General features: G+C 50.1%; 1 protein-coding gene across 1 annotated transcript; it reads right to left on the minus strand.

The window, feature by feature from the left end:
* Positions 1-11,639: 11,639 nt before the first annotated feature.
* Positions 11,640-12,017, minus strand: LOC132321430 (olfactory receptor 14I1-like; the record flags this gene model as incomplete). Its single annotated transcript, XM_059834927.1, has 1 exon — positions 11,640-12,017. A coding segment is annotated over exon 1 (378 nt), but the record flags the coding sequence as incomplete, so codon positions are not given.

A 12,017-nucleotide genomic window follows, 5' to 3' on the forward strand; every position in this document is an offset into this window, starting at 1 on the left:
CCCCATGCAGATACCAACACCATTACAGATGCACACACAGCACAGCGGGCATTATCCCCCCTCCTCAGCACTGCTCAGAACACATATACACAACACCGCGCTGCGTACGGGGTCTCAGGAAAAGTGACCTCTCGCTTGCCTCTGTCCTCTACTGGCCTCTGACTCCGGTTCCCACAGGCCCTGCCCTCCTCCTGCCTCCCCAAGGGGCCAAGGAGCTCAGAGCTGGGAGAAAGCGGGCACAACGCTGCTAAAGAAACCTTCTGCTGGGGATTCGCAAGTTGAGTCCTGCATGGACAGGAGGGACTGTCATCTCTGTGAGGGCAAAAATACCCTCCTGACCACTGCAACAGCCTCACTCACAGCCAACACTGCATTTGGTGGACGGGGACAAAAGAAATCCATTCACTGCCTCCAACACAGAAACAGCTTCAACATGGACCTGACTAGAGTTTTCCCCACCCTCTTGCAGAAGGGGATAAGGAGCCACCAAGAAAATCACAGAATCACGGAATGAGAGGGGTTGCAAGGGACCTCTGGAGATCATCTAGTCCAACCCCACCACCAGAGGAGGTTCACCTACAGCAGGTTGCACAGGAATGCTTCCATGTGAGTTTTGAATATCTCCAGAGAAGAAGACTCCAAAACCTCTCTGGGCAGATTGTTCCAGGGCTCTGACACCCTCAAAGGAAAGAAATTCCTCCTCATGTGTAGACGGAACTTCCTATGACCATGTTTGTGCCCCTTGTCCTGTCAGTGGGCACCACTGAAAAAAGACTGTTCCCATCCTCCTGGCACCCACCCCTTAACTATTTCTAAGCATTGATAAGATCCACCTCAGTCTTCTCTTCTCTTCTCCAAACTATAATAACCCAAGTCCCTCAGCCTTTCCTCATAAGAAAGATGTTCCACTCCCCTAATCATCTTCGTAGCCCTTTGCTGGACCCTCTCCAGCAGCTCCCTGTCCTTCTTGAACTGGGGAGCCCAGAACAGGACACAGCACTCCAGATGCGGCCTCACCAGGGCAGAGTAGAGGGGGAGGATAACCTCCCTCGCCCTCCTAGCCACACTCTTCTGGATGCAGCCCAGGATGCCATTGGCCTCCTTGGCCCCAAGGGCACATTGGTGGCTCATGGTCATCCTGTTGTCCCCCAGGACTCCCAGGTCCCTTTCCACAGAGCTGCTCTCCAGCAGCTCAGCCCCCAACCTGTGCTGATGCAGGGGGTTATTCCGCCCCCGGTGCAGTGCCCTACACTTGCCTTTGCTGAATTTCATCAGGTTCCTCTCTGCCCAACTCTCCAGCCTGTCCAGGTCATGCTGAATGGCAGCGCAGCCTTCCACTGTGTCCGCCACTCCTCCCAGTTTTGTGTCATCAGCAAACTTGCTGAGGGCACACTCTATCCCTTCATCCAGGTCATTGATGAATATATTGAACAGGACTGGACCCAGTCCTGACCCCTGGGGAACACCACTTGTGACAGACCTCCAACTAGACTCTGGGCCACTAATCACAACCCTCAGAGCTCTGTCTATCAGCCAGTTTCCAATCCATCCCACTGTCCATTCATCTAACCCACACTTCCTACGCTTGCCTCTGAGGATGATGTGGGAGACGGTGTCGAAAGCCTTGCTGAAGCCAAGGCAGACAACAACCACTGCCCTCCCCGCATCTATCCATGCAGTCATGCCATCGTAGAAGGCTATCAGATTGGTCAGACATGACTTTGCTTGGTGAATCCATGTTGACTACTTCTGATAACCTTCTTCTCCTGCTGGTGCTTTGAGATGACGCCCAGAACGAGCAGCACAGGGAATAAACAGGAAGAATTAGAGACCTGTGTGTGGTCGCAGGGCCAAAAGGGGACTGGTGAGGGACATGAAGGTTGGAGGCTGCCTTGGCTGTACTGGGCCACAGCTTCTAGTTCCTCTTGTTTATTTTGCATGCTGCATGCATTAGTATAAACACATTTCAAATGTGCTCCATTGTACTCAGCACATCGTGGAGCAGACTGAAGGACCTCGCTAGAACACCGTCCCTCAAGCATTGGTGTGCCACCCCCAGATTTATCTCTAGCGAGCCCGGTTTGATCCCTTTCTGTAGGAGATCAGTACGCCAGTGACCTTGAGCTGATAAACTCATCTATAAACTAAGGTCATTGGAAGAAAGCCAGGAGGTAAAAAGGGAACTTAACATGGTAGAGAATAAACAAAGGAGTAAATAGCCTGTGTAGCCACAGCCAATGAAATATTGCGTGATAACAGGTATAAGCCAATCAAAGAAGCATAAGAGGCGCATGCATCGCGCGTGCATCACGTATGATCAGTTGAGAAGGTATAAAAGGAAATGTTGCAAAACAATAAACATCTCCTTTTACCATCGTCTATGGAGTCCGTTTTTCATTCCCTCAAATGGTGACCCCGATATGGAGGTGGAAACGCGGAAGGAAGAGTCCGGAGGGAACCCCAGCTGAACGAATCAAGCTGGCAGCTGGACTGCGGCTTTAATCCTGGGACATCACCTCAAATGACAGGTGAGCAGCTGGGCAGAAATCATGGAAGCTAACATATCAGCCGAGGAAGAGGCTATAGTGAAGTTGTTAATGAGTGAAGTTGTTAATGCAGCTCCTAGCGAAAAGAAGAATGAAGTATGATGCATTTTGTGGAGGAATGGCTTAGTAACAAGGGACACGATCTGATTCCCGTGAGCAACCCAGTCTCTGATGAGGGGGAAGGCTCAGAGGAAACAGTTAACTGTCCTTGAAAGCCTGTTGTGATAAGAGACAGTGGAATGGTAAACAAGAAGAAGGAGCTACATCCGCGAAGAGACGCCCTGGCGCGTGAACAGAGGCTGTAAGCCAATCATACAACTGTTGCGGACGCGTGTTCTTGGCATCTGTCTATATATACTCTGTAAGCTTGAATAAAGGGGAGAACGACTATATTCATATTGAGATTTCATCGTTACTCCGGGTGGTTCTCCCTCTCCAACATCTGGTAGCAGAGGATGGTTCAGTTCGACTGAGGTCTCCGAGACTGCGGTAAGCAGCTAGAGGAGGGGAGTGGGAAACCACGGCTGAGGGAGGTGCTGCTCGGGCGCAAGAAGTGGGGCAGACACCACTGTGTGAGGTCGCTCCTCACCCCTCAGGCGCAGCAATGGAAATAGAAGCTGCGGCCACCTTGCTTGCTGGAATCCTCTCCAAGAGAGGGATTGAAGCACCTGTAAAGCGGCTGGTTAAGTTAATTAGGTTGGAACAGCGATGGGGTCATTTTTCTGACACGCACATGCTGTTTTCTGTCTCGGAATGGCGGGACTTTGGAGGGACAATGTGGCAAAAAACGATGGAGGGGAACGAAAAAGATGAGAAAGAAATAAGGACGGTCCGATGAGCAGTCGGCGAAAAGAGGCGGCAGTGCTCAAGTTTCTCTGCCATATACTCTCTACGAGAGGACTGAGTTATGACCTGTCTACCTCCAAGGCGCTGGAAGGGATCCAGGAGGCGGTCAAATTCTCCACTCCGTGGAGGTTCATCTCAGAGACTTTGACGGAAATGCAGCAGAGCGACGTGCTGCTGCTGCGGCGTTCATGACTACCAACCCTACAGGACTGTCTTTTGGTGCGCCACCCACGGAACCCGCCAGCCAAACCCAGCTGGACAGACGTGGCCTCCGGCAGCGCGGCGGTGCCGGTGCGGGTGCGGGGCCGCCGTACTGGGCGTGCAGCGCGGCGGAGGCGGGAGGCCGCCATGGGCCCGGCCCTCCCCGCTGGTGCGCGGCCCCGCTGCCCAGGGATGCACAATCAAACCGCAGCACATCGATCCGCCGGCGCTCGCTGAACGGAGCGCGGCGGCTCGCCGGTGAAATTGGACTAAAAAAAAAAAGAAAAAAGAGAGAGAGAAAAAAAAAGAAAAGAAAAAGAGAGAAAAAAAGAGAGAGAGAAAAAAAAAGAGAGAGGAAAAAAAAAAGAGAGAAAAAAAAAAAGTCTGCCGCGGAACCCCTTGCAGGACGTGGAAAAAGTGGAAGTGAGCAGTTCTAAGCCAAAACGGAGAAATAATACGCATGCGGAAGTGCCTCCTCAGAAAACTCTAACGGAGGAGGGACCCGAGCCACCTACTGAGCTCATCGATTTGGGACAAGCAAATGTTGCTCGGTCCCTCACAAAGACTTCGCAAATGTTGATGGGCTCTGGTCCTTTTGTGCGTCCAACAGCTAGCGCAAAAGGCTTTATTAGGCATTCGGGAAGAAAAAATCCGCGCCAGCACGTGGCGCGAATTAGGGAGCAGGGAGGGGGTAAACATCTGTCTGCCGCAGCCCGGGCCCGGCTGTGCCGCCGCCGCCGCGCGTGCGCCCGTGCTGCGTGCGCCCGGCGCCCCTGCCCCCCCCGCCCTCCCTCCCTCCCTCCCTCCCTCCCCCCGGCCCCCCGCCCTCCCTCCCCCGAAAAAAAACCCTCAATTCAGAAGTTGCAGCATTCTCAACCCCCCCCAGTTTCTTCAGCACTCGAGAGAAGCATCACCTTAGTGCTTCTGAACACAAACAGGCAGAAGTAATAGATAAAGTTAGTTATAAAGGGTTTACCGCTCAAAATTTTAGTTGACAAAATAGACTTATAGAAAGCAATTTGTATTAAGAGGTTTGAAAAGTAACTGAAGTGTTTTCTCCAGGAGAAATTAAGAACAAATCTATCAGGAGCTTATGTGAAACAAAGAATGAACCAGTTTGTCAAGTATTTATCCCAAACTTCAAGTTTTCCTACATATTTCAGACATCACAAATCTTGGTTTCTTCCAGCAACAGGTACGAAGGACAGGCTTGGCCTGTTTCAAGGATCCACACATCCTCTAAGCTTAAGTTTAGACAGTTCCTGCTCGTGTATCATTACATGGATGATGTTTTAGTTGCTGGGAAAGATTTAGATGTTGAAAAAACATTGCAAGATTTGACAGTTACGGTAGAAAGAAAAGGTTTAGAAATTGCACCTGAAAAGGTTCAAAAGGGTCCTCCATGGCATTATTTGGGTTGGATCATCACACAAAGTACTGTGAGGCCACAGAAAATACAGCTGACCACGCAGATAACAACATTAACAGATGTGCAGAAATTATTGGGGGACATTCGGAGTAATGGCATTTGTCTTCCCAAGTAACCGTTATGCGTGATGGAGCCCTGCTTTCCTGGAGATGGCTGAACACCTGCCTGCCGACGGGAAGTGGTGAATGAATTCCTTGTTTTGCTTTGCTTGCCTGCATGGCTTTTGCTTTACCTATTAAACTGTCTTTATCTCAGCCCACAAGTTTTCTCACTTTTACCCTTCCGATTCTCTCCCCCATCCCACTGGAGGGGGAGTGAACGAGCGGCTGTGTGGTGCTTAGTTGCCAGCTGGGCTTAAACCACAACAGTCCATCCAATGGGTACCTTCCATTGTTGGCATTACCAATGATGACCTGGAACCTTTAATGCCTCTGTTAGGGACTTCTGCATCTGCTGATGCATTGAGAACTTTATCGATGCAGCAACAGCAAGCTTTGCAAAAGATAACCGAGAAATTAGTCAGCGGGGTGTCGCAACGATTTATTACATAACTACCTATACACTTACTTATTGTTAATTCCAGTAAACGTAGGAAGCATGTTTTAGGTCTCTTAATCCAGCAATCACCAAAAAGTGTTGTAATATTAGAATGGCTTTTCTTGTCGTATCAGCCTAAGACAACAGTGTGTACTAGAATAGAACTGCTTCCAAATATCATCATAAAGGGAAGGCGTCGCAGTATTGATTTAAGAGGGCAGGATCCAGAACGAATTTATATTCCTGTTAAGCAATCCTCTTCAGATTGGCTTTTGTCCTCTTCTGATATTTTACAACACGCTTTTGCAGAATATACTGGTCAGATTACTAATGCTTACCCAACCACAAGACTTTTACCGTTGTTACAGGACCAAGCGTTTGAAGAATCTCCGCAATTATCAGAAACGCCTGTCCCAGGGCTTACTGTTTTTACCGATGCAGGAAAAAAGTCAAAACGAGCCGCTATTCCTTGGTGTGTTCAGGGACAATGGCATTCCCAATTGCTTACAGGTTATCCGCAAGATTCGTTGCAAACGTTGGAGCTGAAGGACGAGGTTTGGGCTTTTCAGAATTGGGCAACTCAACCTCTTAACATTGTTTCTGATTCTTTGTATGTAGTGGGTACTGTTAAACGGATTGAGCGATCTATGTTACGTGAGGTGAAAAACCCAATATTATACCAGTTGTTGTTACAGATGTTGCATTTGCTAAATCAGCGAACCAATCCTTATTTTATTATGCATATTCGCAGCCATCAGTTTGACTCTGGTCTGGCCATTGGCAATAACAGAGCAGATGACTTAAATGCCGCCGCTTGGGAAAATCGCCAAACTCACCTGTTTGAGCAAGCCCGGAGTTCCCATGAATTTTTTCACCAATCGGCTAAAGTTTTAGCAAGACAATTTAATCTTTCTATTTCTGATGCCCGTGGCATTGTGCAATCATGTCCGGACTGCCAAATTACAGGTCTGGGATTGGGTTTAGGAGTCAATCCTCGTGGATTGCATGCTTTACAATTGTGGCAGATGGACGTCACTCATATTTTCTGGTAAGAAATGGACATCCTGTGAACACTCCAAGCACTGAAAATCTGTACTTAACTTGTATGTAGGCCTCTGGACCCAGAGGTTATGAGCGGACAATGATATGGGCTGAAAGGTTACTTTCGGGCAACATGAATTCTCTGTGAGAAAAGGGAGGAAATCATGATAAAGACAGAGCTTCAGCCAGGATTTAGGCGGGAGCCACGTTCCCATGGACAGCTAGCTTTAACCAATGATAGAATGCTTAGAGTCGCGTGCTTGCTTGCTGAAAACCAATCATAATGCCGACGGCGCATGTAATGCGATAACAGAATGTATATTAACTGCGCTATCCGCGCAATAAAGTTGGCATCAACCTGATCATATAGGTCGTCATGTTGTTGTCCGTGACTTCTGTGTCAACACCAATGCACGCAGCATGGGCAGCAAACAGGAGGAGCTGGAAGCCATTGTGCAGCTGGACAGCTATGACGTAGTCGCCATCACAGAAACATGGTGGAACGACTCACATGACTGGAGTGCTGCGATGGAGGGCTATAAACTCTTCAGGAGGGATAGGCAAGGAAGGAGAGGCGGTGGGGTGGCTCTGTACGTCAAGGAGTGCTTTGATTGTATAGAGCTCGATGATTGTGATGACAGGGTTGAATGCTTCTGGGTAAGGATGAGGGCGAAGGCAGATATCCTGCTGGGGTCTGTTATAGACCACCCAACCAGGGCGAAGAAGCCGATGAAACGTTCTACAAGCGACTGGAGAAGTCTCACAGTCACAAGCCCTTGTTCTTGTGGGGGACTTCAACTTACCAGATGTCTGCTGGAAATACAACACAGCAGAGAGGAAACAGTCCTGGAGGTTTCTGGAGTGTGTGGAAGATAACTTCCTGATACAGCTGGTAAGGGAGCCTACCAGGGGAAGTGCCCTGCTTGACCTGCTGTTACAAACAGAGAGGGTCTGGTGGGAGAAGTGAAGGTCGGAGGCCGTCTTGGGCTTAGCGACCATGAAATGATAGAATTCTCAATTCTTGGCCAAGTGAGGACGGGGTTCAGCAATACCACTACGATGGACTTGCGGAGGGCAGACTTTGGCCTGTTCAGGACACTGGTTGAGAGGGTCCCTTGGGAGACGGTCCTGAAGGGCAAAGGGGCCCAGGAAGGCTGGACATTCTTCAAGAAGGAAATCTTGAAGGCGCAGGAGCAGGCAGTCCCCATGTGCCATAAGAAGAGCCAGAAGGGAAGACGACCGGCCTGGCTGAACAAGGAGCTTTCTGGAAAAAGTTCTTTACTGAGAAAGTGGTGAAGCGTTGGAACAGGCTGCCTAGGGAAATGGTGGAGTCACCATCACTGGAGGTGTTCAAAAAACAAGTAGACGTGGCACTGCGGGACATGGTTTACTGGGTGTGGTGGTTTTGGGTTCATGGTTGGACTTGATGATCTTACAGGTCTTTTCCAACCTTAATGATTCTGTGATTCTTCAAGAAGGACAAGCTGCTGCTGAGAATGTCCCTGGGGGAGGAAAGCCTGTGATCCAGCCACACTGTGGACATCATGCTGGGGGCTGACCAGCTAGATAGCGTCCACGCCAAGAAGGACTGGGGGTCCCGAGGACAAGCTGCTGAGCATGAGCCAGCAATGCACCCCTGCAGCAAAGGCCAACAGCCTCCTGGGCTGCATTAGGGAGAACATTGCTGGCAGATGGAGGGAGGTGGTCTTTCCCCTCTCCTCTGCACTGGTGAAACCACAAATGGTTTAAGGGACTACAGCATCTTCCACAGGAGGAAAGGCTGAGAGATCTAGGACTGTTCAGTCTGGAGAAGAACAGGCTCAGAGGGGCCTTATTGGAGCACATAAATTCCTGATGGGAGGGAATGAAGACAAGGGAGCCAAACTGCCTTATTGAGAGCAGCCCTGCGAGAAGGACTTGGGGCTACTGGGGGATGAAAAGCCGGACATGAGCCGGCAATGTGCGCTCACAGCCCAGAAGGCCAACCATATCCTGGGCTGCATCAAAAGAAGTGAGGCCAGCAGGTCGAGGGAGGTGATTCTGCCCCTCTACTCTGCGCTGGTGAGACCCCACCTGGAGTCCTGCATCCAGCTCTGGAGCCCTCAGCACAGGAAAGACACAGACCTGTTGGAGCGGTTCTAGAGGAGGCCACAAAAATGATCAGAGGGATAGAACACCTCTCCTATGGAGGAAGGCTGTTTAGCCTGGAGAAGAGAAGGCTCCGGCGAGACCTTATCGCAGCCTTTCAACGCTTAAAGAGGACTTATAAGAAAGATGGGGACAAAGCTTTTAGCAGGGCCTGTTGCGATAGGACAAGGGCTAATGGTTTTAAACTAAGAGAGGATAGAATTAGACCAGCTATAAGGAAGAAATCTTTTATGACGAGGATGGTGAAACAGGTTGCTCAGAGAGGTGGTAGATGCCCCATCCCTGGAAACATTCCAGGTCAGGTTGGATGGGGCTCTGAGCAACCTGATCTAGTGGAAGACGTCCCTGCTCATTGCAGGGGGGTTGGACTAGATGACCTCTAAAGGTCCCTCCAACCCAAACTATTCTATGATTCTGGGATTCTATGAAACTCTCCTCGGTATTTCCCAATGAACAAGACAAGGGGTGGTGGACACAGATTAAAACCACATAAAATTCCATCTGAATGCAAGAAAACACATTTTGATTGGGAGGGTGGTCAAACACTGGAACAGGTTGCCCAGAGAGATGGTGCAATCTCCATCCTTGGAGACTTTCCAAACCCACCTAGACAAGGTCCTGAGCAACCTGCTCCAGCTGACCCTGCCTCAACTGGGGGTTGAACTAGATGATCTCCAGAGGCCCCTCCCAACCTCAACTATGCCGTGAGGATGAAGGAAAAAAGTAAGACAGAAAGAATTGAACAGCACATAGCCTTGACCAGAACTACAGTGGGATCCTGTGGAGAGGATGCATGCTGGAGCAGAGGAGAAGTGTGAGGAAGAAGGAGTGGCCGAGATGAACTGTTATGTACGGATTGACCCTTCCCATTTCCCACCCGCCCTGCGCCTCTCAGGGTTGGGGTGGGTAGAAGAATTGGGAATGAAGGAGTAATGTGAACCTGGGAAAAAGGAGCGGGGTGGGGAAATGTTCTTTAATATTTCTGTTAGATCTTCTCACTATCCAAATCTCTTTTAATTGACAATAAATTAAATTTCTCTTCCCCAAGCCAGCTCTTCTTTGCCAGTGACAGGAATTAGTAAGCGATCTCCCTGTCTTCACTTTGACCCTTGAGCTAGTCCATCTTATTTTCTCCCTTGGCCCTATTGAGTAGGGGGAGGGACTGAGCAGCTGGGTTGGTGTCTGGCTGCTGGTCAAAGTCAACCCACCACAGGACCGCGTCTGCACTACTGTGTTTAGTATGGGGCTCCCCAGCACAAGAAGGACCCTGACAGGCTGGAGCGAGTCCTGCAGAGGCCAGAAGGATGGTTGAGGCCTGGAGCACGCGATGGAGAAGGAGAGGCTGAGAGAGAGGTTTTTGAGAAATCCCTCAGAGCCAAACAGGGGAGCAAGGACACAGGCCAGTTGGTGGGTGATCAGTCGATGGAGATTTTCAATATTTGTCGAGACAAGGCCATGAGCACCTGATGTAGCTGGAGCTGTCTGAGAATGGGCTGGGCTGAGAGTCCAGCTGTGGCAAGAGCTGTGGGACTCAGTGTGTAGTAAATGTCAGTGGGAACCTGGTTTCCTTTCTGTTAATAATGGCAGTGGAGTTGGGTATCACCGAGCCTCGGAGGAGGACAGAGGTGACCACACAGCAAAGGTTCCTCCTCAGGGCTCTGCTGTATGGGCAGAGACGGAAATGGTGGGAGTGTGGGACTGGTTTGGGACAATTTTCCAGTGGAACTGCAGAGTCCTTGTTTGTGGGTAGCTCGACCTAGTGCTTTGCTTTTGGGGCACGTTCCCTTTGAGGGAGTTACACCTTCTGAGTCTCCAGTCATTCCAACCCCAGGGCACAGTGTGAGTCCCCATGTTCTCCTGACACCTCTGATATATGCCAGGAGTACTGTCATATATGTAGCAAGCTGAGGAGATAATGGGGAGCTCATGGACCATCTGCACCACCACTGGCCATCAAGAAGAGAGCTTTTAAAACCAGAACTTTTTTTTTTTTTCCAATGGAACCCAACCTTACCATGAGCTTAACCCCAAAAACACTGAGAACAAAAGGAGAACAGAAACTTTTAAAGAGAAACTCTATGGATATTCTCTTGGAAGCAACTCCACCAGCCTTCAGGCACTGCACCTGGGAGATCCCCTTTTACCGAAAAGCTGCCATTGGACAGGCCACCGCTGATACAGTGTTGTGCAAGGGTGACCCATGACACCACCAACACTCAACACAAGGAGTATAAACCAAGAAAATTTTTCATGAGTAGAATTATCACAAGAGGAAAAAGCCGACTTGTGGCCTAAGAAAATCTCTGGGAAATGTGGAGAGGAGGGGAGGCAGGTTATTTTCTGTGAAACAGCATCCATGGGGTCAGGTTCCATAAGGCATTCTTGAGCTCCTGGTTCCTCATGCTGTAGATGAGGGGGTTCACTGCTGGAGGCACCACCGAGTACAGAACTGCCACCACCGGGTCCAGGGATGGGGAGGAGATGGAGGGGGGCTTCAGGTAGGAAAACACTGCAGTGATGAGAAATAGGGAAACCACAGCCAGGTGAGGGAGGCACGTGGAAAAGGCTTTGTGCCGTCCCTGCTCAGAGGGGATCCTCAGAACGGCCCTCAAGATCTGCACATAGGACAGCACAATGAAAACAAAAACCCCAAGGACTAAACAGGCAGTAACCACAAGAAGCCCAATTTCCGTGAGGTAGGCTTCTGAGCAGGAGAGCTTGATGATCTGTGGAATTTCACAGAAGAACTGGTCCACGGCATTGCCTTTGCAGAGAGGTAGTGAAAATGTATTGGCTGTGTGAAGAAGGGAATTGAGAAACCCACTGCCCCAGGCAGCTGCTGCCATGTGGACACAAGCTCTGCTGCCCAGGAGGGTCCCGTAGTGCAGGGGTTTGCAGATGGCAATGTAGCGGTCATAGGACATGACAGTGAGAAGATACAGTTCTGCTGACATGAAAAAGACAAACAGAAAGACTTGGGCAGCACATCCTGCAAAGGAGATGACCCTGGTGTCCCAGAGGGAATTGGCCATGGCTTTGGGGACAGTGGTGGAGAGGGAGCCCAGGTCAAGGAGGGAGAGGTTGAGGAGGAAGAAGTACATGGGGGTGTGGAGGTGGTGGTCGCAGACTATGGCGGTGATGATGAGGCCATTGCCCAGGAGTGCAGCCAGGTAGATGCCCAGGAAGAGGAAGAAGTGCAAGAGCTGCAGCTCCCTTGTATCTGCGAATGCCAGGAGGATGAACTCAGTGATGGAGCTTCTGTTGGACAT

This window comes from Gavia stellata, unplaced genomic scaffold, assembly GCF_030936135.1.
Source record: "Gavia stellata isolate bGavSte3 unplaced genomic scaffold, bGavSte3.hap2 HAP2_SCAFFOLD_42, whole genome shotgun sequence".
NCBI classification, from domain to species: domain Eukaryota; kingdom Metazoa; phylum Chordata; class Aves; order Gaviiformes; family Gaviidae; genus Gavia; species Gavia stellata.